General features: G+C 42.5%; 1 protein-coding gene across 2 annotated transcripts in view; it reads right to left on the minus strand.

The window, feature by feature from the left end:
* LOC128760757 (semaphorin-3F-like) overlaps positions 1-27,380 on the minus strand; it is a 50,798-nt gene that overhangs the window by 5,847 nt on the left and 17,571 nt on the right. For both annotated transcript variants that reach the window (XM_053868403.1, XM_053868402.1), the window contains exons 3-10: positions 14,815-14,975; positions 14,686-14,748; positions 10,770-10,889; positions 9,648-9,734; positions 8,848-8,941; positions 8,081-8,200; positions 5,879-6,018; positions 5,528-5,642 (exon numbers count right to left, since the gene is read on the minus strand). In XM_053868403.1, coding sequence (XP_053724378.1) covers positions 5,528-5,642; positions 5,879-6,018; positions 8,081-8,200; positions 8,848-8,941; positions 9,648-9,734; positions 10,770-10,889; positions 14,686-14,748; positions 14,815-14,975 — 900 coding nt within the window. The remainder of the gene's footprint in view (positions 1-5,527; positions 5,643-5,878; positions 6,019-8,080; positions 8,201-8,847; positions 8,942-9,647; positions 9,735-10,769; positions 10,890-14,685; positions 14,749-14,814; positions 14,976-27,380) is intronic.

Consider the following 27,380-nt stretch of genomic DNA (forward strand, 5'->3'; position numbering starts at 1 on the left):
ATATGTATCCCGATACAAGAGTGATACGATACATTGCAATATATTGCGATACTGCACTGTAAGAAAACAACTTTATTGTTTCAACTCTAAATTGTTTCTATTGTTTATTTACTTTCAGTTAAATTTGAATCGCTCCCTTAATCCACAAAATAACTCCAGTGTATAAATAGATAATGTTAGTATTAAACACCTCACAAATGCAGCAGCAAATCCAAGTATCTATGTATCAAATATTGATATAGCTGACTTGAAAAAATATGCACAATCAAGTATTGTCATAGCTCCGCAAATAACATTGATACAATATGCAGCAATGAAATATCACAATGTTTGAGTGTATTGATGTTTAGGTACACCCTTATCAATAGAAAGAAATTCCAGCTTTTGCAGACATCGGATGCCACCGGACAAAAACGGCAGCAGGCGATATAACAAATAACAAATGGAAACGGGCGTAAAGTCCCATTTGCTTTTTGGGCATTTTTCACTACATTCCCTATAAAAAGTTGAAACATTTGGCTGGAAATCTGTCTAATGGTAATTACATTAGTTTATTTTTATCATCATCATTGAGTTGAATTGATTGGAGGGTTTATCCGTCTGCTATCAAAATAATGCAATGATGGATTTCTAATAAATTGAAAGGAAATGATCCATACCATCTGGACCCACAAATCCTTTGATACACTTGGTTCTATCTGTGAATCATAAAATTTGGCAAATTATATAGATACAATAAATGTAGAGCAATAATGCTGTGTAAAAAAACATAAAAACAAAATAGAAGGAAAAAATATATAGGAAACCAATATAGGTTTGAATGAGTGACCTGGTGGAAGTCTGCACTCTCAGAGTGCTTTTCTAGTTCTAGTAGGCGTTTGCAAGTGGTTGAAGAAGAGGAAGTAGACGGGTGAACAGACAACAGTAGTGTGGAACCTTGTGAAATGTCCAATGTGAACATGTTAAAGGCAAGTGCAAAGCCATGCTTCGACATTGACAGACTTCAGAAACGTTACGAACACGCTGACTTTTATACGGCTACAAAACTTCAATGAGATCTGACATTTAGAGAGTTCATAAATAAACACAATCAGCGTTCCTGATCGGAGCTAATGCAAAGACACTCTCCAAACGTGTATTAGCTCGTCATTTGAATCCACCCAGTGAAAGTTTTTGGAAACACTCTGCCTCTAGAGGTTTATTAAGGGAGAGATTCTTTCCAACTTGTCAGACAACGCTAAAAAAAATCTGGAATCCAAAGTCTTCAGATGCGAAGACTAGAGCTCCTGAGTCTCAGAGGGGAATAGCAGTGAAACAATGATCTCTGGTGAAACACGACTTTAATAGGAGCCATATGCACACTGTGACTCTGGGGGTGAGGCATACCGTAAGACCTTGCATATCCTCCGATGTCTTAACCAGAAAAAAATGCTGGTAAAAACAACAAAAAGGGAAATTTCAAGTTGACACGTCGAGAGGGAAAAGACACCAGTCAAATGAAAGATTCATGCCTTGTGTCTTCTGAAGATGGAGTGCAACACGAGACTCTGGCAGGCAAGAACTTCACACCAAATAAGAACCAGAATACAGAAACACGTGAGCGCCACATCAGCAATTGTGTTGGTGAAACGCCGCGAGATAATTTGATCCTGATGCGTCTGATTTCAAGACTCATTCACAGACTCGGTAGAAGCTTAAATTAATTGATATAATTTTGCTCGGCGTTGAGTCGACTCTTTGATCTCCAAGAGGAGAATCTCTCTGAAGGAATGAAAATGACAGGTAATGGCTGTTCAATAAAGAAACCATAAAATGACTTCTGGCAAACAAAGGAGACGCCAGCGTGATAGACGCGCTGGCTACAAAGGGAGAGAGGAGAGAAATAAATCAGCACAGAACTGGAGCAAGTTGCGTCATTCTGAAGTCGAACTTAAAGAGCTTTTGGAAGTGAAACATCGGCGCACAAACTTGCACATGAGGGGCAAATAAAAGTTTTGAAAAAAAAAGAGAGAATCAAATGTTGCAGAGGCTCTGGAAGATATTTTCCTATTGGGGAGAAAAAATATTTTAGGCTTCTAATTTGAAATGAGAAAAACACGACAATACAATGCAGAGGAAATTATTTCTCAAGTTAATATCATTGTTTACTTAATAAATATTCAAGGAACTGGATCTCTCTCTGTGTGTAGTAAACCATCATCAAAAATGTATCTATTTGGGGTGTATTTTCCCACACGTTCATAAAGTTTTTCCATGTCTAATGTTTCTCCTTCTCTTCTGACCAGACATGGCACATTTTCTCTTCCTCTTCACCATATGACTCCACTCCAGCATTTCCCCCGAGTCTTCCGGCAACCACTCTGATGCCGCTGCTGGTCTTCACCGGGACCAGAAGGCATTTCCAACAGACGGTGTGTGCGGTTGTGGGTAGTCACTGTGGGATCTCCCACTGCTACTCTGGACTTGCAATGACCTCATCGTGAGTGCTCTTGAGCAGCACAACCCCAGCTGACGTGCGATGTGAAAGGCTGCTGAAAGTACAGAATCTGTGCTTTTCTTCATGCTTGGTGGTCAAATAAGAACATTCATCTCAGGATCTCATTTTCTATTTTTAGTTTAAACGTGAGACTAAAATATGTCCTCGATGTGAAAACTGTAGACTGGTGCTACTGCAAGAGGTGTTAGTCGAAAGTGTAAATTTCACTTTGCCACTGGGGATGGTGCATCTTGTCCGAACAAAATCACCTCTTTTCAAACGTTCATTCATTGACTTCTGAAACCAAGGCTGTGTTCAGTTTTTTTTTTTTTGGCACTGTTGTTTTGACCACCATTCTCCCTCAAGTACACGCTAACGCAGGCAGAGGAGGGAGACAAGTTATGCGCTGAGATGCACACAACAAACTACAGTATCACCAGTGTTTATGTCCTCTGGAATGCATCTCCAAAACAAATAAGGAATGACTTTGTGTTTAGTGAGGATTACATCCACAGACGTTTTGAGTGATACAATAATACGCAATGCAATAATAGTTTGGTATTTACTCCATGTAGGGTCATACGTCACCATTTGAGAGTCAAGTCAGGAGCAAAGTAAAGAGAGGCTCCTGCAATAAAGCTAAAGCCCTAACACGATGTGAACACTAAGATATTCTTCGGACACTTTTTGAGGTAAGGTCCGATACAGTTGGTTCCGAACAGGGGTCTCAAACTGACCCATAGAAGGGATGCAGCTGTTTTTACTCCTAACCAATCAAAAGGACACCTTTTCATCAATCATGTGTCATCGGAGCGTGATCAGTTCACTGCCAGTCTGGTGTAGCTTGTTTCAGCTGAATGGCTAACCTGCTGTATATGTGGAACGAAAACCTGCACCAAATGCGGCTCTTTGAGGATCAGAACACATAATATTAATCTTTTAAATGTATTACAAAAAAAAAAAATCATCCCAAAAATCATCATATAATGGGACATATTGTCATCCTGCACCTCAGTTTTGTAGCAGCATGTTCTCAGGACACGTTTCGCTCCTATTCCTGCAAGATAATGAAAGATGTGCTGCTCATTCCGCCAGCGATCAGAGTTCAAGGATACTACAAATCCCCCTGTAATCCTGTCAGTCATGAGAATAAGAGACAGGCCTGGGATGATCCATGAGGGGTGGAGGTGGGGGGTGGGGGGGCTGATCCCAGCTGCTCATTACTTTGATTACTCTCCGTGCCGTACGTCAGTCACGAGTGAGTTTTATTTATGAAAGAGAATCTCTGCACATGAAGACGATAACTCTCATGCAGAATTTAACTGACATCGACAAGTTAAACGTTGGCTCATTTCGACCACAGATTTCCTACTGAGCATTAATGTGTGTAAAGCCGGGATAAGCCGATTCAGAGGTGAATCAAACTCTTAAACCTTGTCTTTTATAGGGTATCGTGGCAAAGGGGGTTCAAACCAGGAATACAGCTGAGTTCATCTGGTTCACTGACAGAGAAAACAACAAAGGGATTTATGATTTATGAAACCATGTTGGGCCACTCTCTGTCAGATGCGCTCACAGTACCAGCTTCTAGCTCTGACACAAAACTGGCCGTACATCAGAACAATCCCGTCAGTGATATTCTCTGGCTCTGTTGTATAACAATACACAGATCATTAAGAGGAGCGTGTCATCCCCTTCGTAACTATGGCAACACTTACACACAGATCACTCATAACAACACAACCTGCTCCAGAAATGGTTAACTTGGGCATTGTTTTAGCCGCCAAGGTTGCTGCTATCAGGGGTCAGATTGAGCTGCCTGTTGTGTTGGGTGGTCTGGCACTTTCCTTTCCTGGCCTGCGTTGACCCTCAGCTGTTGCTCACTAGCTGGTAGGGTCAATCATTGGCAGTAATCGCCCCATCAACAAGTTGGTTGTTCATAGCTCTGGAACATTTCTGAGGAACTGCCGACAACAGACCTGGCAACACGGTTTAGCACTTTATCAATTAGAGTCGCGGTTCTCAACTGGTGATCCAAAAGTGGGTTATAAAGTTGTTTACAGTGGGGGGGAAAAAGAGAAGGCGAAAGCTCCTATTTTGATTTTTTATTAACACCACACCAAAGAAACTCACCGAGCCCTTGTTGTAGCAAAAATGTGGCCTCTTTCAACGCTATCGAGCAGAATCGTCGGGGCGCAGCGCACGTTGCAACCACCAGAGTACGGATTATTACCCACCCACTCTGCTGTCATCACGGTCCAAATACAGCTCTCTGGGATGCCACAGGGCCCAGAGTCACCCGAAGCCTGGTACAAACAACAGTAGCTTTGCTAAACAAAAAACATCCTGTTGCTGATGCGGCAACTTCACCGCACAGAACTGCTGTCTCCAGTTTGTATACATCAGCTATGTCTGTTAGCTGCTCTTATGTTCTCTGTGCTGTTAGGTAGCGCGATCTGTCATTTGCACCGTGGGCGCAAATGAACACATGAAGATGCGGTAGCTTAGTGAAAAACCAAATTTTGCCATTTTATTCACAAAAACACACAAGTTTACAGATGATTTTCACTGTCCTGCGGCACAAAACTCAAAGCAGCGAAAGCAACAAAGAATACGACCAACGAATTATCAACCTCAACTAGGTAAAAACAGTCACATGACCAGCGACACTGGAAAAACTGGAAAAGCCAGCTATTTAGAAATACCGACAAATGCAAGCAACAAGTTACCTAAAATAGTAAGGCCAAATGGGTGCTTATAATAACTACAGATCAAACTGCATAAACAAAATAAACAGCTATTTAGAACTAGTTATCTAGTTATGTAGTTATAGGAGCATGTAGAGCAAAGGCGTAGACAGAGATTTACATCTGCTGGATGTACGGTTTTATAGGAGACTTGCAGTGCTAAGCAGAAGGGAAATGATCACCAGGTGGCGGATACTGAACACATCTGCTGAGATTCGCAAGGACTGTCCAAAGATAAAAGGCTGAGATGTTCTAAAAGGGCCACAAAAGAAAAGTGAAAGAGGGAACAATGAATCAGACTCACTGAGTTCATCAAAGTGTGTCTCGATGCCGTCGGCTCCGGCCACAGAGCAGATGAGACGGGCTTTGAGGAAAGTGCTCCACTTGTTGACCAGGCAGCAGTGACCACCGTCGTCATTCTGAGAAGATACAACAGTCATCCATTTATTAGCACACATCAGCCCGAGCCATCCAGGTCTGTCGTAACCGGACCACAGGAAAACACTGCAGCTTAAACTCAAGGAACAAAAACAACACCATTTCCGAACCTCAGTTGTTACTGCGAAAGATTTAGACTTTGTGCTGAGTAAGATACAGCTCCCTGCACGGGGGAACTTCCTCTCTGAGAGACTATGGCGCTCAGGCAATAACTCACCAGGCAGATCCGTCCGATTCTGGACTGGGTCATGGGACTCTGGCCCATCTCTGAGGCTTTCTCGCGGAAGAAGAAGTAAAGCTTGTCATCATTCTTCTCGCCGCTGTCTGGGATGAGGTGCGCGTGGACGAATGTTGGATCTGGAGACAAGAAAGAAAAACCCTGAGCTTACTTTTGCTTTCAAGTGGACTCAGCCAACAAGGGACACACACTATTTAAGATTAGGCAGCTGGACCTTTGATCTCAGAAGGCTTTTCTACACCGAAAAATCCTGATCATTAGACGTGTTTAAATTTCACTGATGTGAAGCTAACTTTTCAATGACCCTTAAACAATTCAGTGCTTGTCATTTCTGTCTTATTTTATGATAGATATTTTTCATTCATAAAGCCACTGATATTAAACTGACAATATGATATCAATATTTTTTTATTTAACTTCTCTTTATTTTAGTGGTAAAAGTGAAGTAACACATTGTACGATATAAAAAAACATAATTTAATCTAATAAATTAAAAAGTATCTCCAATTCTAAACAGTGTCATTCATTTCTTCCCAGTGACAGCACTGATATGGCGTTGTGCTCTCTGATTGGTGGACTTACTGGGTCAGTGGAAGCCCCTCCTCAGTGTGACCACCAAGGGCCCAAAATGGGGACATCCAAACAAAGAAAAGAGGATCTGAATTAGGACCCACATATAAGGGGAGGGGCGATATTGGGGGGGATACACGGCTGATTAGCAGGACTCAGGTGTCCTGGTTCAGTCAGGGGACTGTTGTCAGGGCAACAGGGTCAGAGGAAACTCGGGGGGACAGAGAGCCGGAGGGGCGGTGATTGATTTGGCAACATCAACCGAGAGTGTTCAGCGAGCATTTATAATGCAGCCACTATCATCACGCTTCATTACCGAGCAGCGCTTGTCTGAGTCATTATCGACTCGCTCTGTTTAGTTTTCCAGATCTTTAGGGAACTCGGCTCTTGTACATCAGTGAGTGAGATCGAAGTGTTGACTTGATACCGTAGGATGTTGTTTCAGTTTTTATGATCGTTCAATGAATTCAAACCAGAAATGTGCTGCCGAGTGAATAAAAGTGAGTTTTGTGGTTTTTACTAGTAAAACCTTGACAATCCACAACAAGCAAGTTTGCGAAACACAACTTGTAGCAGGCATTCAACGCTGTGGCATAATAAACAAATAAATAAAGATTGTGTGAATTTCTGACAGTTTTAAAAGCTGAAAATTAAGTGTGATAAAAAATGAAACAAAACAAGAAAATATTTCAGGGTTTCCACCAGGATATTTCGAAACTGTCGTGGAGCCTCCTCGCTCCCGAAAAAAATAAAAATAAAATTAGGGGTGGCCAACTAGTCAGAGGCTAAGAGCTACATTGTTTTACTGTGTTGCTGAAAAGAGCCACATCTTACAGATATGTTAGGCTATAAGGCTTCACCTGAGCAGCTGGTCACATGACTTGGCGGCAGTATAGTGTATAGTGTAGAGTGTCACAAGGTTGGTGTTTCGCACCTGCCGTATGTCTCTTGTGCATGTATTTTTAAAATTCTTACATTTTACCGTGATCCATCCTTGAAATATCAAGTAGCGTAAATGTGCGCGTCATTTATTTTTTTATGTGGCTCATGCCACCAATAACATGGCACGGGTCTGTGTTTGTAAGTGACGCTGCAGACTGGAGCGTCTCATCTTCACTCCACTGAATTGAACAGACTTCACCTCCACAAACAATAGGTGAAACACGTGCCATACCTTTGTGGTATTGTGGATCTGACGACGCTCCAAGTCTTAGGACCGCGACTCACGTTGCTATTGAATGAGCATGTGCGACGAGGTTTATTGTTTATGTTTCAAAATTAAAGTCAAAGTCTTTGAACGATATTTTGACATTTCGCCGGAACTGCTTTTTGTCTTATTTCCTGTATAAACCATCATCTCAACAGCAACTTGACCAAAATCCCAGCCAGTTCGGCACATACGGCTCGGTAGCTGCGGCTTGGCCAGGCCTGGTTTAAATGGTCTTTAAATGGTGACATTCTGAAATCGGTAACTCCTCTCCGTGATTATACAAAAACAAGCCTGTGAGGACTGAGCCGCCTAAGATTTCTTTATAGACAGAGAGAAAAAAAACTCTCGAGGGAGATGACAGGCAGAAATATCGCTGGCTGCAGAACAAACTGAGACGTTACCATTCAACCATCTGGAGTTGTACTGATCCGTCCTCATGGCCGTCTGCTTTCCCAGCGTACGGAAGATGGCCGAGTCTGAGCCCATGAAATCAATGTAGACGCCGGCGTAGAGCTCTCCGTCTGCCACAGAGACACACCAGTGAGGTGGTGGCGAGCAAGTAAACAACAGGCTGAAGATCAGATCATCTGGCGTATGTGTGTACTTGGATAGAACTTCCATCCATCCATCCAGTCTCCAAACTCTCATACTCAATGAGCATTTAAATGTGTTTGGAACCTCATTCAAATACAACATATTTAAATGGGTTCAAGCGATTTTGAATGGAATTTAGCTGCTCAAAACAACCAGCTACAATGACAACAGAAAAATGTGCTATATTAGTTAAATTAGACACAAAATGTGAATTTTAAGAGGATATCAGAAGCAATGGACACACACACACGCATGCCTTACACACACACAAAGAGGCAATAGGTCACTGATCAACAGAAATGCCTGACCACCTGCTCGAGCGGATGATACCAGACCACCCACCCGACACGTGAACAATAAAAGACAGGACCGAAAATGTAGAGAATTCACAAAACAAGCACTGTCTCTCCTCAGAATTCATCCCAAAATGCACAACCATTAGCAAATCTGATGTGCCGGGGGCTCCAGGAGGAACTGTAATTTACTGTAGACATGAGACAGATGCTCTTTGTTTGGCAGAGAAGCTGTTTGAATCTGTCTCAACGTGTTGTGGGGAGAAGAAAAGAATACTCACTGATCAAAGCAGAAACGCTGTTCAGTTTGGGGTCGAAAGGACATTTTCCTTTTCCCGAATCCACTTTACCGGGTTCCAGACGAAAAATGTACTCCTGTGTTCCAGTGAAGGATCATGAAAACACTCTTAATATCCCTCCTGCTTTTCTTTGTCATTCAGAAGCAAATTTATTGAGCTGATGTGCTTAAAAGGGTATAGTGGAGTGTCAGGAACTGAGCAGTGGCTCTTTGAAAATACTGAAAGAATTCATTAGATTCATTAGAATTGAACTCTACAGCACAGCGACAGCGAGCCCAGCAAACTCTTGGTTGTTAGTTCTACCACATAACTCGTCCATGGTGTTTTCGCTCACACAAAAATTATGCTGCAAAATGGATTCTTCAACATCTGCATCAACATCACGGCTGCTTCAGGGATGAGCTTCTTTTTTTGTTCATAAACGGTAGAGCCAGATGTGTCTGGGGTGAATGCTGAAGGGCAGATGTGACCAGGGGCCATATCAGGGTCACTTGCTTATATGGACCCCATCCTCAACATAAAACTAACCATCAAGAAATGACCTGCTGCATTAGTAAACCCTTCAGCTGTCAATATTTTCAAGCTTATGTCATTTCATTTCATTTTCTCCCAGTCCTTTCTAAGTTTTGTTTGTATTTTTCTAATGTTATTATGCAGTTTTTGAATAACAATAGCAAAATGACCTGATCTATCTGGCTTAAAGTTATTGTTATGCTTGCTACTCTAGTCAGTCACAAAGTAAGAGCTCAGTCACAAACATAGAACTTGCATTGTTGCCTCACCTTTGCGTCCAAAGAATCAGATGTGCTGTAGTCTGCTGCCCGGTTGGTTCTACCCCCTGCTTTAGATCCCTGTAAGTAGAGGGAACCCTGCAAAGAAAGACACGGTGCATTGAATGATTCGTTCAGAAAAAAATAAAATAAAAAGATTAAAAAAGATGAAAATAAAAATGATGACCACAATTTACTGAGCAAGACTCGAAAAAGAACCGTGGCTTAAAGTGAAAAAGTGAAAATAATAGGGAAGTGGTAGCAAAAAAATAAATTCATAATATAACTAAAAAGAGCACCAACTAATAAAAAAAAAGGTTGAAAGTCATTATCAGAGTATTAAACAATACGCTCCAGTATATACATCAGCAGCTTTCATGTGATTTACTTTTGCCCAATTTAAAATGAGTGATGTGATGTTTCTCCTTAGCAACAAAGCATTTGTTCTTGTCATTGTTTTCAGGGATAATCTTTACTGAGTCAGGTAAACAAGCTTATTTCGGGGCTATGGGAGATGAATGACTGACAAGAGGAGAGGCGACCTTTACATTGAAATGCGACCTCGCATTTAAACAGTGAGGCTAAACAGGTCCAGTCCAGAACCCAAGTGTGTGGGGACTGGTGGAAGGAGCAGCTGTGTGGCCACCGACTTGGCGTGAGGGAGGGGGCCGGGACGGAGGAAGAGAGGGGCGCTACAAGGCCGATGATGGATGAGAAGCTCCATCAGTAGTGATGGCCTTTCAGAGCCTCTCAGCCAGACAGAAAGACAGAGCTGCAGACGCTGCTGTGTGGAAACAGGTGAGGGGGACCAGAGAACAAGGGGGTTCTATACATGGTCTGCCGTGGTGATGCGGTGAGAAGGATTGTTGCTGCGACTACTAAACGTTCTCACTGACATTTCACAATCATATCTTCACCCCGGAAGAAATGACGATTTGTCTGGGGAGGCACCAGACCGTGAAACGGCACAAACCAATGAGAACCAGACAGCGAGTGACGGAACAAGAAATGAACCCATGAAATTGAGGAGGGAGGATGTTTGACCTGAGATTGATTGACAGATACGGTTCATGAGAAGAGCGCAGCGTGCAGGTCAAAGTGCCTCCACGGCTGCTCAGCTTTGTCTTTGGTTACCTGTGACCTGCGTCCCCGGTCCACGTAGGTGCAGATGGGGTTGTACGCTCCAGTTCCACACACATACAGGTGGGTCCGGTTCCAGGGCTCGATCAGACGGATGAAGTTTCCACATTCCCCCTGAGGGAGAGAGCACACAAATAAAAATTCTTAAAGACTCATTCCTCCAGTCAGAGCTGAACTAGCGTTGGTTTAAAGATTAATAACAAACAACACACTATTGTCAGCAGTAGGTTTAAAAGCATATAAGTGTGGGGTTCACCACTTTCTTCATGAAAACATCCAGCTGCTTATGAGCTACATTTACAGTAACTTGTCATAACGATTTGCAAATTTGTATATATATATGTGTATATATGTGATGGCGCTCCTTTCATTCTACATGTAACAATGTGTCAATTGCTATTTTAAAGCCCCTCAAACAGCTGTGCGTTTCAATCTAGTGAGAGCCACTGTAATTCAGTGAAGACAGAGTCTCAACTTATCCCTGCGCCTCACCCTCCCCTTCACCTTGCGGATGTACTATCAACGTAAAGTGCATTGTGTTTTTTTCATCTGTTAAAATGCCAACATTCAACGTGGAAGGCTGCTTCTGTCAACAGTATAGGATGCAAAAGTCCACTAGCCAATCACAATAGGAGTTATTTGTTTATTCACTGTTCATAAATAAATAAATATAACTTCATATGAAGAAGACCTCATCGGTACCCAAAGCCAAGGTATCAGTGTGAGGGCTGCTCGGGGCATATGGCTAGTGAAGAAAACATAGAGGTCATTTCTAAATTACATGGAGCAGGTTCATCTTAAATAGGATACTGTGAGAAAACTGCTAAGCTGTTTGAGTCCAGCAGTGATGTGCTGTCTGGAAGATGTTGCGGTGATGATGCAGACAGCTGATGTTTGGACCAAGTGCGGTTTATGGAGTGATTTTTGTGGCAGACCAAAGAAGAGCAGTACAGTAATCACAGTGGAATGTGAAGAGAGCACGACCCGAGTGCTGTTAGAGGGCCGTGAAGAAGGTGGATGGAAATGCACAGAGCGGCCGATGCCACCAACGTGGGCTTTGAAGGAGATAATGCTGTCGAGGATGACACCCACATACTTGAATGAAGAGGTGGATTTATCAATTACACAGAAGGGCTGCTGGATTTGGAGTTGTATAGTTGGTGTCATAATAATTCAGCGTGAGCACCAGGGTTTGCAGTAAAGGGAGGGGAAGGGAGGGTCTGGACTCAAAGGACAGTGATGAAATTAAAATGAAAATGTCATTTTTAAAAGGGAAGGATGGAGCCCCGGGACACAGCCGTGTGGTACACCACTTGAATTCCCTTCCCCTCTTGATGAAATCCTGCAGACACTCTCTTCAGAGGGCTCCCCATCCATGTTTCAAAATTACCTACTTTCATTTGTTTCTGAGCAAGACTGAGCAATTTTGGTCGCATCCTTGCAGCGCTGAGTTCTAATCTGGGTCGGGCCGACCAGCTGTCTTGCTTTTTGGTTGCAAATCAAGCCATCTGAAAACGCAGGATTTGGGGGATTAGTCCATCTTGTTGGCTGGAAGTGACAGCTGGCAGGAAAAGAAAAGGATGGACCTGACTTCAAGATGATGGCGATCTTGGACAATATCTGAAGAAGCGTATGGAGTTTAAACGCTCCCCCTGCGAGGTGGGGATGATTGCCTTTGACCCCCAGCCTGAACCAACATCTCCCCGGAATGGCTTCAGAATTGTCATCATCGGTCATTCCCAGAAGAGCACCACCGACTGCCAGGTCCTCTCCCAGCAGCCACATTTATTTCTACATTCTCTGATGAAATTTCAAACCCAGAGAAAAGTGCTCGCACACACAACCAGGCCAGTCCAGTGTAGCCGGAGGCAGCGAGAAAGTGTGGGTCACCAAACACACAGAAATGAACATTCCAGATGGATAAACAGCAGCCTGGGTGTCTGGGCCGACAGTAGACAGTAGAGGAAGGTTACTAGCCAGAACCTCATCCCTCCCTTGGTGCTCGTTGCTCCTGCCAACACTTTGCTAACGAACGATGCTGGAGTGCGTGTGAGAGTGCAGGCGATTTCTGATTTTTTTTTTTTTTTTAATGATGGATCTATGTGAATTGAATCCAAACAGAATGACTTTTTAGAAGCACCAGTCTGAAAGATGAGTTCATCTTTGTGGGAGAGTTTGTTGAATACGCTTCCTTAACAGATTTTTCCTTTTTGTCCCAGTTGCCCAACAAAAGGTCAAAGATTTGGACGAGCTACAAAATGAAAAATAACCGGGGCAGTCAAAGTCAGAAAAACGTGTTAACTGGAGTCGATCTTACTGTTGCTAATATTTTCGATAGTTTGACCAGCTGCTTCTCTGCGTGCGTTTTTGAATGACCCTCCGACCGTTCTGTAGCGTGGAAATCTGGAAGCTGAGTGGAGATGACAGTGAAACGCTCTCTTCATTGTCAGTTTAGTTTTAAAGTCACGCCAGACGCTTCTTCAGACAAGGCTGATGTTAATTGTTGGAGGAATCCGCTATCGTTGTTGTAACAAATACTTGCATAAGTAAAGCATTATTGGCTGTAATGTTGATAAATATATAAATAAACATTTGTAAGCGTAATTAATTTGCAATTAATTGCGACTTAACTGTAGCTTTAGTGCGATTAATCGCGATTAAAAATATAATCATTGACAGCTCTGAAAATAACACATTATTTCTTTGGCTTGTTTTGGGGTACGCACATTAATTTGTATCCTTCAGACGTCTGTAAATGGAAATTACAAAAGAAGATGTGTTCAGGAAAGTACACAGGATTTATTAGGATCAGTTCAGGGCTAGCATGCTAACAATTTTAGCATAAGTAGTGAACTGGAAAGGAGGAAGGCAAGAGATGATGATAGACCTGTTGTTAAATAGAATAGAATAGAATAGAACAGCCATTATTGTCCTTGAGCGCTACTCCCTTGGAACAAAACTATAACGCATGAGCAAAAAACAACAAGTAGGTACTAATAAGTAACATATACACAAGTAGCAGCAGTAAAAAGAGCGTAATAACATAGTGGCACTCATCTGGATGTAAACATGCATTATTGCACATGAATTGCACTTTGGTGAGTTTGTTATTGCACACAGTTATTTCTCTATTGCGCGATGATCAATATGATCAGTAATATATCAGTATATTTTGTTGTTTTTGTTCACTACTGAGATAGCTTTCGGGAAGAAGCCATCTCTCAGTCTGTTTGTCCTGGTTTTTTGTGACCTGTCCCGTCTGCAGGTCGAACAGAGAGTTACTGGCGTGGGACGAGTTCTTGATGATGTTGCCGGCTCTGCTGAGGTTTAAAAGTTAAAGTTTTGCCACCACAAATATGAGATATTTGAGTACCGCTGCATGAAAGTAACCCTGGAGTTCACAGGCTCATAACGAAAATTGCAACATTGCCAGACGGTTTGCTTCGGACAGAAGGGAGTAGCTTGGGAAACGTGGTTTTGTGACCAACGTGTCAATAGAGCATGGTAGCTGCGATTTAAAATTGTCTGACTGAGTCACCACAAACTCTTCCAGGATCACTTGCCGCCCATGGTCTGGTTTTAAAAGAGATTTATCCCAAATCTGCTGACTCAGGCTGCATATTGTCAGCCCTTGTTATTCTGAACCCTCATCGCTGACCAACTTTATAATCAGAAAACTTTCTTTAGGTACGTCAACCGTCTGAAGACGTGAATTTTACGAGCCGTGAACAATAATAGTGCGACGGAGAACCACAGTACATAAACGTGTGGAGTATTTTCAGCCTGCTTGGATTATAAAAAAAGGAGAAGCTGCTTTTTGTTGGGTTTTAATCTGTGCTATGCTCTTCTTATGCTACTTGCAGATCACGGGACATGAAGCATTTGCTGCCGAGTGTCCTAGAATACTCACGTTTGTGTCCTTCCCCGACAGGACACATTCAGTCTTCCTCTGAGGAGCGACGGGCCAGTGGAGCTGAAAGACAGAAAGGAACTCAGCAACTCGGTGGAGCCGGCATTATTTCCACATGACGCTTCTCACAATGAGCGGCTCCTTGTTGATGTCGTGCAGGTCCAGAGACAGGATGTAATCTTTGCTGCCCACATACATGCGGTCGTGGTCTTCATCCATGCGCAGGATTCGGTAATCGGTGGAGTTCAGCAAGAAGGAAAAGTGGTGTGCAGTACCGGTGGACTTTAACTCTGTAATGAGACAAAAAGAGGAAAATAAAGGGTTTTGCTGGAGCTGTGGTTGTAACATAACTGTCAAACTCGGAAAGAGAAACCACAGGTTTGGTCAGAGAGGAGAAGTGTGAAGGTTGTTTGGTTATGGCAGAAGGGCTCTCTTTACTTTGCCATTGATGGAGTCCTGCTTTACTTTTATCCCATTATCTAGAGGTACTGACAAGTTAAAGACACCATACACAGACGGGTTAAATGAGCCATTGAAAAGATGAGTGTTTTTAGGGTACACAAGTTATAGCACTAAAACTCAACTCCAGGTTAAACCGACAGGCTGCAAGACACCACACAACACAGGAACACATCTATTTAGGGAACTGCCAAATGAATTCATATAAGAGCTGGGTTGAAAATTGATATCTCAGCTTAACAACACTTTTTTGATTGTATTAATATCTGGAAGTCAGTGGGAGAAAACCACATCCCGTCCTTGCAATAATTACAGGCATTAAAACTGTTACTGACGCTAAAGATACAAAGACGGAAGCCACATTTTTACAGTGGGTTGTGGCTGTTCTGAGTCCGATCCTGCAATCATTTCATCTTTGGTGAAGAGTTATGGGGAGGCAGTGCTTTAACAAGCAGAACTGAGTCGCTGGACTCTCGTGAAAGGTATTCACTCATATACATCGCATGACCAAAGAGCAATGACTTTTAAATGTCAATGACAGATGTATTTGAGAATTGAGAGTTTCATTTAAGAACTGAACTACAGCACCGCTGGGAAAATCCTGGTGCAAATGACTGTCAAAAACCAAAGATGTATATGTTTTTCCTTCTCAGCTGACCAATTGTTACTCCAATTTAATATTTTGTTGGTTACATCAAAGTTGTATTATTTTTGCTAATTTCATTTTTCAGTGTTAAATTATTTTTTTAATTCTCCAATTTTAATTTTATTATATATTTTTTGCAAAATATTATTTTACTACCAGAAATCATATTTTAAGTAGAACTATATTCTTATAGTTAATTTAAAAATAGAAATTTAACAATATTTTATCATCATTAACATAATGAAAATATTAAATCAGATTTATCATATAAATAAATCATATTTATCAGTAATATTTAATGCATTATTTCTTCCTTGTCGCACCATTTTTAAATGAAACACGGTCCTATCTTTTCCTTCTTCTATGTTTTGTGAGACAATTTGTCACTTATGTAAAAGGCAAACAAATAAAGAAACTTTTTTAAAAAGTGAATCGGTGTAAATGTAGCTGGTACTCGATCCAGGAGTCACTTCGATGTCTTGAGTTTCTACTTGAAAAAGGCAAGACAGCCACACAATTTAGCAACTGATTACCAACAACAGTAGAGGCTCATTATATTTCTCAGTCCTGGTTTCCAGCAGAGAATCCACCTTTGTGGATTTGTGACAGTCGTGACAGAACATGAGTCCCTTTTCCACTGAGCAGAAAACATCCAGAGCCCAGTCGTGTGACCCTGGTTTGCCTCTGCCACCTCCTGCTTCTGTCAGGCTCCGTTGGTGAATGGAAGTGTAATTTTAACCTGTGAAATGTTCAGTTCCCCTGAAGAAAGAGATTTCCTCACTGAGCTTCACATCATATATTGCAATATCCTTTCTCCCACACCAGTGAATGTGCTCCCAGAAGACTCCCACACTGCATCACTGCTGGTGAGTTTACATTACACCCGGGGTGAGAGGGGAGGCGAACGGTGAACGGAAAACAGATTTTTCGACCGCTCCTCCCATTACAAGTCGAGCTGTTAAGAGAATCTGCTTGCCTTCAAACAGAGCTTGGGAAAGTGGAGCTTGAGAAAGTTGAGCCTGCACTCATGTCCCTCTTTTCTCTGGAAAAAGCAGAGAAGCAGATAGAGGTCCTGCTCAAGTTCCACTCGAGAGAGGAGCAGGACAAACACCCCCACTGTTCCATGTAGCCGCATGAGACGCGCTTGATAGAGGGACAGCGGCTAGAACTGGTCTCCAAAGAGAGTGGAAGAAAGAAACTAGCAGCAAAATGGAAATGTCACACACTGTGTTTAGGAACCCTGATGATGAAATAATAAGACGGTACTCAAGACTATTCTAAATACATCGCACACTTCACCACCTGGTTACTTTAAACTACAATGAACGAATGTAGAAGCTAGCAGCGATGCTTGTATTTCCGTTACTGCCACTGGAACTTTTATTCTTTTTATTGTCAAGAACTTCAAGTGTTCACTTCAAATTGTCCCTCGTCCCTGATTCGCCAAAAGTTGTTGCCGACTTTTCTACTGTAGAGCTTGATGTCTTGATAGTTTGTTGCACATAATCCTGTCTCAACTGTGACTTGACATGTAAATGAGATGCTTTAACCGCAACGCCGGAAAGGATCCAACGATCCAATGTGTGTGAAAGAGCAGTAGAAAATCAATATAAGTTGCAAAACAGGTGTAAACATAGAGCATTAATATGAAATGAAACCCTGCTTCTGATGTGCAATAAATGTTTTTTTTTCCTTGCTACTTTCATGAGTGTTAATTGAAGACTAACTGAACATTTGAAAGTATTGTGAATGGAACAAAAACAAAATCTAAAAATGTACAATGCTCACACCTCATATGTTATGAAGGAAAAATAACCTCCCTTTGTTTTATAGGTTTCAGCATCTCATTTATGCGACTTCACTGAGCCGATCAGTGCGTAAGCAGGACTCAATGAAAAATCTGAGAAACACTTAGCGTACACTGTGTCGTTTCTTTATATTCACAATGAAATGTCATGATTTTACAGGCTCATAGAGGTGTCCGTCGCATCACACCTGCTCAGGTACTGATGTGCAGCGTTAAAGCATCACCTTCCAACATGCCACATTCATCATCCCGCGCCTCACATTGGCACTCTACGTCGAGACGCCACAGCTGAGTGGTTGTCACGATCGTAAAAGGGTTCAGGTCATTGAAAAGTTCAGTGGACAAGAAGACAGATGGGTTGGACGGTCAGCTCGACTGAAAGCTGCAATAGACTATGGTCTGACAGCCGTGGGCTTCTAGCATCTGACAACCCACAACTTTCGTCACTTTGGGTTTGTACCACAGAATGCTACAGTAGATTTTGATGTTGATGAAATAAATGGAAAAAAATACAAGATAAAATTCGATTCCTCTGTGTTCAGTCACAGAAAGTAGTACAAAATTGATGTGGCAGACACGAAGCTACAACTTCTAGAAAGGAGAGTTTGCATTAGGATTTTAAACATGTTTGTTTATACTGAATTTATCCTTAAAGAAAATGATAAGCCTCAGCAAAACATCATTTTTGTGCCTCAAATTTAGGGCCCTGGTGGTGACATTTTTGCTGTGTTGAACTGATACGTCACTGAATTAAACCGTGCTACACTGAGGTCCTTCTTTTGATTTAGTAGAAACCCATTTAGCTCTGTGTGGATATATTAAATTAACATTAGAGTCATATATAGCATCCCCTTTGAAAATAAAGGACTCAATTTTCAAGGTTCTCTGTGGGATTTTTCAACAATAAATTTAAACAGGGGCCAAATTAAATACCCAATGTTCTGGAAAAGCCTCAATGTCGTAGGGAAATCTCAGTGTAGGGGCCCTCATGCTGCTTAAGTGTTGGGAAGGCTCCAGATTTTCATTCTCATGATTGTATTCAGGAGACTTTTCAACTGACAAAACTACAAAAATCTTCCACTCCAACAATAACCTTGTCAAAATTGACTGGCTCCCTGTATTATAATCTATGACGTGGTCACCGACTCTTTGAAAGGTTTCCCATATAGAGGTATTGTTGGGCTAAATACTACACATGAAAAAACTAAGAATATAATCAAACCTAACACTGGGAAGCAATTCCCTATTCATTTCACTCCTTGTTCATTGTTTCAGAGACCAAAATGCTTTAAGACGTTTTCCACAATCATCCAAAGCAAGACAGACCACCATGGCAGTGTCAGAATTGGGTTTTTATCCAACATAGACGTGAAAGGGCCGATTCGAATGAAGGTGGAGGATTTTAGAACACAATTTTGGCAAGAGAATATCTTGGATCGCGCAGTCTAGAAGCCTCAGCTGAAACATTAACCCATTATCCAGGCAACAGGATCCGCCTTGAATGACCACCTTCCAACATCCTGTCACTGCTCACATTTGTGCAGCCATACATATCTGAAATTTAAGTCAAACGATAATATACATCGCACATAACTCGAGCATAATCTAAACAAAGGATTTGCTGTAGTTTGACACGTGACTTAGACAGTGAACTTTAATGGTTTAAGGAACAGAGCTGAGCATGAAGAAGTCAGACGTGCAGTCATAATACAGTTGTCAAGTTCCTGCAGGTTTGGAAATTACCTATCGTTTTCCATTCAGACAGATTTCTCATGAAACACACTCCTTCAAAAAGTGGCAATGAGCCGCTGACAGATGACGGCAGAAATATTTGGCTGGGTATGATGTCAAAAGACATAAAGATCAAGTAGATTCACGGAGGTCTAAGTAGTTCAGATAAGCATTTGTATTGTGTCAGTGATTAGAAAAGAGGTCGCCCGCAGCCACATGGTGGTGCGTGTGTGCACTCGTTCAGCATCTTCATTGTGAGGATTCAGCAGATGGAAAATTGCAGCCTCGAATAATGTCAATAATTATGCGTTTTATGTTAAAAATACAATAAAGAAGGCCCCAACACAGTGGAACCAATAAGATCCAGGGTCTCTCAATGTCCCGGCATTGTATTTCCGATGGATAAAAGGTACTGACGTTGTTATTCAAGTCATAAATTTGAAGATACCGGAGTAAATTGAAAGAGATATAGTGGATATAAAAGTAATAACCATCTGTGAGGATCATGGTGGCCCCTTCAATCCAGAGCCCCAGGTGATGATTTCTTTTTGCTCCCGCCTCTGCAGTTTGATTGACACCTGCTGGTAATCTGAATCCCCAACGTGACCCGATGCCGCTCCACTGTTGTCATCATCTGTATTCCAAGTATGTCGCCCACAGGCTTCGGTCGATGATGGGCTTATTCTGGAGAAATGGACAATAGAAGCCATTTTTGTGCATCTGAGAAGAAGATGAAAGGTCTCAGACTTGTGTCGTTTCTCCACATACCAAAAGCCACTATCGAGCCCACAGATCTCGGCGGACCTCCCCCACTGTGTAGTGGAGGTGCTTCTGTTGACAGATTCTATGTGGGGTTGAACAAAAAAAATCCCACATACCTGCCCAGGCATCCCCGGTATGTTGTCTGAATTAGAACTCACACTGTGGCGAAGGCCGCTGGCACTCAGCAACATGCTGCTTCAGATGAGTTTTCCTCCGTGTCCTCTTGAACGTTTAGCATATCGACCTTCATTTATAGACAAGGCCCGTGTGGAACTAGTTTGACTCAAGTTCTACTCAGTCACTCAGTTTTTTGCTCAGATCTTATGATCAACTTCAGCTCTCCCTTTTTGGTTAATTTTCGCTTAAAAGTAGCCTCATACTTTCAAGTTTTTATCGAGGCTTGCAGAGGTCACAGAGAATATCAAAAGGATGAAGTGTTATCAGCCTGACCCGTCGGAGCTTTGTGTTTGCTCCGATTTAGCAGCTTGTTATCAGGCTTTACTCGCCCACCGGGACCAGGACTATTGACTAGGAACACGTGTCGCCGGAGATGATTGCTGCTTACCTGAGCCTGCTGAAGGAGAAATAATTGGCAACAGATAAGGTCTTATCTCTGAGCTTCCGGATGCTGTCAGTCAGGCGCTGTTCAGGCTCGTGCGACACAGCTGCTGTGTGCTTCCCTTGGTGCGTCTAAAAAGATGAGCTCTCTGATCCTTACATCAAATCAGAGGCGCCTGCCTTCCTCGGCACAAATCAGCAGCAGAAACAGATTTAAGAAGTGCAGTTCACTTCCAGAAAGGGGGGTGGGAGATTATAGCAAACCTATTTCTGCGGTTTGGGATGACAGCAAAGGTTAATTAAAGCACAGGGGACTAGAGGAGGATTTAACAGGCAGGAGGGTTGCTTGCTTCCTGAGACGGTCAGCGCAGGACGGACCACAACTCTCTACGCAAACTGGACCACATCCATCGCTCCATCACTGAGCAAAAGAGAATGTGATGTGAGACCAGATGGGCCACGTAACCCCAGAAAACTATTCACCCCTGTTTCTGCCCCACCATTTTAGGATGAGCAAAACTGTTTGGCCTCTTCCAGAGCCTCCTTTGTTTTAGAACCCTTATTTTTGGTGTCAGATAGTTGCACAAGTATCGCTCACATTGGAATACCATCATAGATGTTCTTGCTCCGACACGCACGACCACAGACAGCTGCCCTCCTGCTGCTGCTTCACCAAGGGTGCAGGTGAAAGGTTAGAGGTCATAAGGGGTCTGGGGTGAAAGCGCTGGGCTCCTTACACACTTGAGCATAATCAGGATTATCTCCGTGGGGGTCAAGCCAAGCAGGGTGTGACTAGCACATGCTGAGTGATGGTCATGATGATATGGAGATCTGGCTTGAGGATTGTGTTTGACACGGACAAAAAAATAAGTACTAAGAGTCGAAGAAAAGTAAAGTTTTTTAATCATAAGAAATGTATCACTTTTTAAACCAAGATTCAACAAAATAAATATAAAATGTGTTTTTAGAATGCCGCTTTCTATCATTTCTAGTAGAAAACTCTTGTTCAGTGGAGGGAGACGTTTCCTGCTCTTAAAATGAATAGATATTTATCAGTGTACAGTACCACTAGCACCATGCACATGTGTGGTGGGGGGATTCATTCATGTGGGAGCTAAGCTCAGCCATCTCAGAGAAAATATTTAAGGTACAAATATCTGCTGTCTAATGCTTTTCTGACAACCGTTAAATCCATATAATCCCTTCTCCAGTGCGACGACACCTAGGATTGTACGTTATTTACCTCTTCCTTCACAACATAAGAAGCCAGTCAAATACAGCTTCCAGGAATGAGACATCCACCTCTGTCCAACACTCGACTTAGAAACACCACGCTGGTCCTCGTGGCTCTGGGTCGACGCATGCCTGACTATGTTTGTGTGTTTTGAGACGTTGAGGGCAACACTGAGGCGGCGTAATGATGATGAAGATGTGTTTGTTGTTGTAGCTGTGTAAGTCGCAGCAGACGGCTCAGGGCGGCGGTCAGCGGTGACGTGGAGCAGGTTAGGGGATTATACGGGTCTGAATAGTGACAGGGTGGATGAATTAAAAACCCCTCCACTCGCCTGATGAACTCTGACCTTGCACAGGCACGTACCCTTCTTCCATGTCAGCTGCGCTAACACACTCTCTGCCAGTTGAACAATACCGTACCCGTTCGGTTAATCAACTTTGAGTTGTGTTTATTGATAGTTATTTGAACGTTCTTTACGTCAGTGAAATAAATGACCTGAGGACCATTTGTTTCAATGAATTTCAAACTTATTCCTTGGCGTTTTTTTGTGTGTCACCTACGAGTCAATTTGTCTGTGTCAGGTCAGGACCTCCATTGATGTAAAGTAATCAGTAGAAAGTAAATTGTTTAAGTGTGAAAAAAAACTATGCTAATCTTCAACAAATAGCAGAATGTGACAAGAGTGGTAGAGTTTCAAGAAAGGTTGAAATTATTTTAATTTTCCGACCCATGTCTCACACGTTTCCTCTTTATTTGATCATTTGTCTGTTGTCCACGATGTCTAAGCGACAGTTCCGACTGGTCCTGACCATCGTCATGGCGACGCTTCAGTGACAAGTGTGATTCAAAGTCTGTAGTGATGAAGTTTTTCGTTCTTCTAAAGCTTTGGAGAGCGACAACAGAATTTTCAGTTTGCAGTGAGTGTACAACGAAACTATCCAAACTATATATATATATATATATATATATATATATATATATATATACATATATATATATATATATATATATATATATATATATATATATGGGAAAGTCTGAAACATAAAAAAATGAACGGCTACATTGGATATTTGGTAATATTCGTTCTCGGCCACAAATGGAGGGTGCATGTGCTAACTCGCGCATGCACGGAAAAGAGAATGAAGACAGCAAGACTCGCCGACGCATTACGTTGATGGCGACTCATTTAATAGTTAATAATGCTCTAATAAAGCTCTAATAATAACTAGGACAGAGCAGTGACACTCGATATACACCGTATGAAATTGTGTGCCATGGTGAATTTACTTATTCCGGAAACTCATACGAAGGAGGTTTCATTTAAGCTTTAATTTTAATGTTTTTTTTACTTTATTTTTGCAGCAAACAGCCTTCATAGTGGCAGAAAATAAATGCGTCAAATGAGTTGAATAAGAGGTCATTCTTTCATTGACCAATAAATACACAGAATGCATGACTCACTTTGGCTTGACTGATCGAGTCTCTCAATATATATAAAAATTATATCTTATATCTATTCCCTATAGAGATATTCGAGTAATGTGGTGCTAAAATAAGAATAAAGACATTGGATTTGCTTCATCTTTTATCAAGGTCGCGGACGGTGCGTTACTCGCTGCAGGCGATGCAAGCGGGGCAATTAAGAGCTACATTTGGAGAGAGAATTAGAAACAAGTGTTGACTCGGGCTCCGTCGGGGCCAATATCCACCCCTACCCTCTTTGGGTGTTCCACTCACCAGCAGCCACGACTCCGCAGTCATTTCTCAGCCAAAGCGACAAAATGGTTTGCTGGTGGGGTGAGAATAGAAGGAGGACTCTCTCGGGGTGAGGAGCCTGACAGCGGGCTAAAGAACTTTCATTTATCAAAACACACAGGCAGGAGAGAGAGGTGGAAACTCTGAGCCCCGAACAGCCGGTCGGTGCAGCCAACTGTGAGAGACTGGATTCTCCTCTGCTGCTGCTGCTGCTGAAGGGCCAGAAAACAGTCTTTACAGAACATTCTAATCACGACACGACTGGACTCTGGGCAGAAAACCCCTCGCTGTGAGCCCAGATACACAAAACCACGGCCAAGACGTCACCTATAAGCTTAAAGCCTGGGAGGTAGAAGAAATAAAGTATCAGAGGGATCGCCGCGCCGCCAGGGAACCAGTCATTTAAAGAAAGCCATGCAGGTGCATCCACGACTGATCCAGCTGCGTGGACTATGTTTTCAGTTACACACATTTTTTCCATCTCTACAGATAGATTTCTGGAGCGTGATCATTGGGTATTCACGATGATGATTGAATCCTCGAGATGGGAGAGGAGAGATGACGATTCATCATTGAAAGTCACTCTTCAACACGTTAGCAGCTGACATCTTTCAAAAGACTTGCATGGTGTGATAAGCTCACGCAGAGTTCTGGCAGGTCCTTGACACAGTCGTATAATCAGTGGTATCAGTCATAAGACACTTGAGAACCGCCGGTGGAACATGAATCTCTGTGAAACATTCAAACCACCTTAACTGAGGCAGTGAGTCAGCTGCAATGGCTGAGCAGCAAAGACAACAAAAAAAATAATCTTGACTTTGACTTTGCTGTTTGCATCATAGCTCACAAAGCTAAACAGCTTTATTTATTTACTTTAGCATAACATCTTGTCATTATGGGAACGCTAGCTTCCCTTTTAAGCTACAGTATTGTCAGACCGTGTTTATTTCTCGTCATCTCGAGATGGAATGCGAGATAACTACGCTCACGCTCAGCAAAATCTCACTGTAATATTGCTGAAAAGATGGTGAAACAGTGATAATCGAAGCATGTTGTGGCAGCCAGACTCGAAACAAACTTCATCAATCCATCTTCACACTCCCTCTTCATGCTGCTTAATGCCATTTAGATTTATCACCTTCAGCTTCCTTCGACTTGTCTGCTCTTGTCGTGATCCACCAGCCTCTGTCTGCATACCAGCCCACTGACAAAACACTGGCAGCCCTGTTCAGTTGTTCCCTTCACTGGACAGAGCTTCAACATTTAGGAAAATGTTTTTTTTTTATTTGACTCTAAACTATATGGGGAGTAAGACCACCAACACAGGAGTGGATTTAAACCTTTGATCCACACCTTCAGAAGCTTAGTAGTCTGGGTGTGAAGTACAATAGTCAATCAAATCTCTTAAATCCTGGGTATGAACATCACCATGATCCCAAGAGAGTCCAGGGGTCACCTCATCCAACTCACGGGTCACCAAAACCAGTCTCCTTAAAATTCTGTAGCTTGCTAATAGGCAGCTGGCAGAGCCCCCCCATCTGTTTCCCCGCCATCTAAACACCACTGCATGGACCCACTCACTGCCCCACGGTGCGTGTGGACAAAGGATGAGTCACCCCCCAAGCAGGTACACGTCAAAGCAGATCCTGGGCCAGGGTTGCTGCACTAATGCCACATGACAGGCAGGGGACAGGCAGATAATGCTCAACATTCAGGCGGCTGGTGGGTGAGCAGCATCGCATGACAAGCTGGACAGACGGGGGAGTGTGGCCAGGGGTCTGCAAGGTCCATGTCTGACACGTCTCGTAGCTCGGCAACAGAAATAGACCGGAGCAATGACATTTACAAAGCAGCTACAGTCACCTAAACGTGTCTTTTAATGGGCTACTATGGCATTATTCTACTCCCGCTGTGTCTTCAGGTTTCCAACTGTACTCTCTTGTCGCACGAACACTAGCTATTAACAAGAGGTGACATTTAAAAGTGGAGGAGGACGTTGAAACTCAGAAACTGTATGACGGAGTAGTGAATGGCTTCCAATGCACTGCCAACACTAAGTGGCATGATGAAATTATGTATGGTGATGCACATAACTACCTTATGTCTAATACGACGTGCCTCCCCACTACAATGCAAAATCTAAAATCCAAGCCGAGTTTAAAACGGTTGTTTAAAGCATGGATGTTGGGGGTCGGAGCAAAATTTCAAGCTTTATTTAACCAGAAACAATATTGAATGTTTGGTTAACTTAACATTCACCTTAGGATCTCTCTTTTTTAATTGTACTAGACACTTGTGAATTGGTGATACCATATCTAGTCAGGAAATGTTTTTTTTTGTGGGCGGCCTTTCTGTATGGAGTTTGCATGTTGTCCCCGTGTGCGTTTTCCCTGGGTACTCTGGTTTCCTCCTACAGTGCAAAGACATTCTTAGTAGGTTAATTGTCCCTAGATGTGTGTGTGTGTGTAACCCGCGATGGACCGGCGACCTGCCCAGGTGTATTCCTGCCTCTCGCCCAATGACCGCTTCGATAGGCTTCAGCACTCCCCGCAACACGACCTGAAGTGCTGGTTAACTCACAATGGATTCAACATCCTGTGACCATTACGATGATTTCGATGACATCAGCATTCCTGCAATGTGATTTTATGATGGATTAAATACGGCTTCTTCATATATGAAGTCTGTTTCAATTAGATTCAAATGGCAAAGTCAACCAATTGTCGTTGCAGGGGACTGAAACTTTGCTGTGGTTTGAATGTTTGTCGGCTGAAGGGAGCAGCTTTGACAACCATCTGTCTGCTGAAGTTCTGCTTGAGCGTCAATACCCCTGCGGTCATCAATTCCATTATCAGACGACAAACAAACGGATCAATACGGCATTTACTTCCTAAGAGGATTTGGAAGATAATTGAACGGGGACTTCAGGCACGGCTGCACTGCTGCATCACGCCCCGCAGTCACACTCTTGTTCAAGAAAGACAAACAACTGGTGGACTAAAAACACCAAGACGTTTCTGGACATCTTATTGTTATGAATTCTTCCAGGCAGACCAGCAGCAATGTTTTGATTGCCTTTTTGAAGAAAGTCGTTCCACCCAAGTTTTGGCTCAGCAGCGTCAGAGATTGCATCACACACACTCCAGAGCTCATGTGTCTCCTGTACAAACAAACATTACTGCCGTACAATGATGTCCAGATTATTATCTTCAAATAAATGTCATATACAGTCACACATAGGGCAAACCTTTACATGAGATCAGATTCCTTGTCTCCTGTTATGACCACTGTTTTCACCGGGCAAGCGTGAACATTTTATTTAGCTGGAAATCTGCATCACGGTGATTGATTTATTACCCCTGTCATCTTAAAGAAGCATGTAATGGATTAAACTTCACTGTGGTTTTGAGTATGTGATGGAAACAGGCATAAATGGAGCTCAGGGGGAACACATGAAAAAGTTCAACGGCGTTGAGCAATGGAAACATATTAACAGTTAACAATATGCTCAGCATTATACCTTGAGATACAACAAATGTGTTTTGGCCTTGCTTTTACACAAAATCTGTTTTTGCAATCGCTGAAAAATAATCTTTCCAACTACTGCAGCCATTGCTTGGACTCTCAGCATTTGGAAACACAATAGGAGAGCAAAGATGAAGGGGTGTAATGTCAGCATTTTTAGACGCAGGTGCATTGTCTGCCAATGTTGCAGCAGCCACTTTTGGTTCAAACCCGCA

The sequence above is a fragment of the Synchiropus splendidus genome, chromosome 6 (genome assembly GCF_027744825.2).
Source record: "Synchiropus splendidus isolate RoL2022-P1 chromosome 6, RoL_Sspl_1.0, whole genome shotgun sequence".
Classification (NCBI taxonomy): Eukaryota; Metazoa; Chordata; class Actinopteri; order Syngnathiformes; family Callionymidae; genus Synchiropus; species Synchiropus splendidus.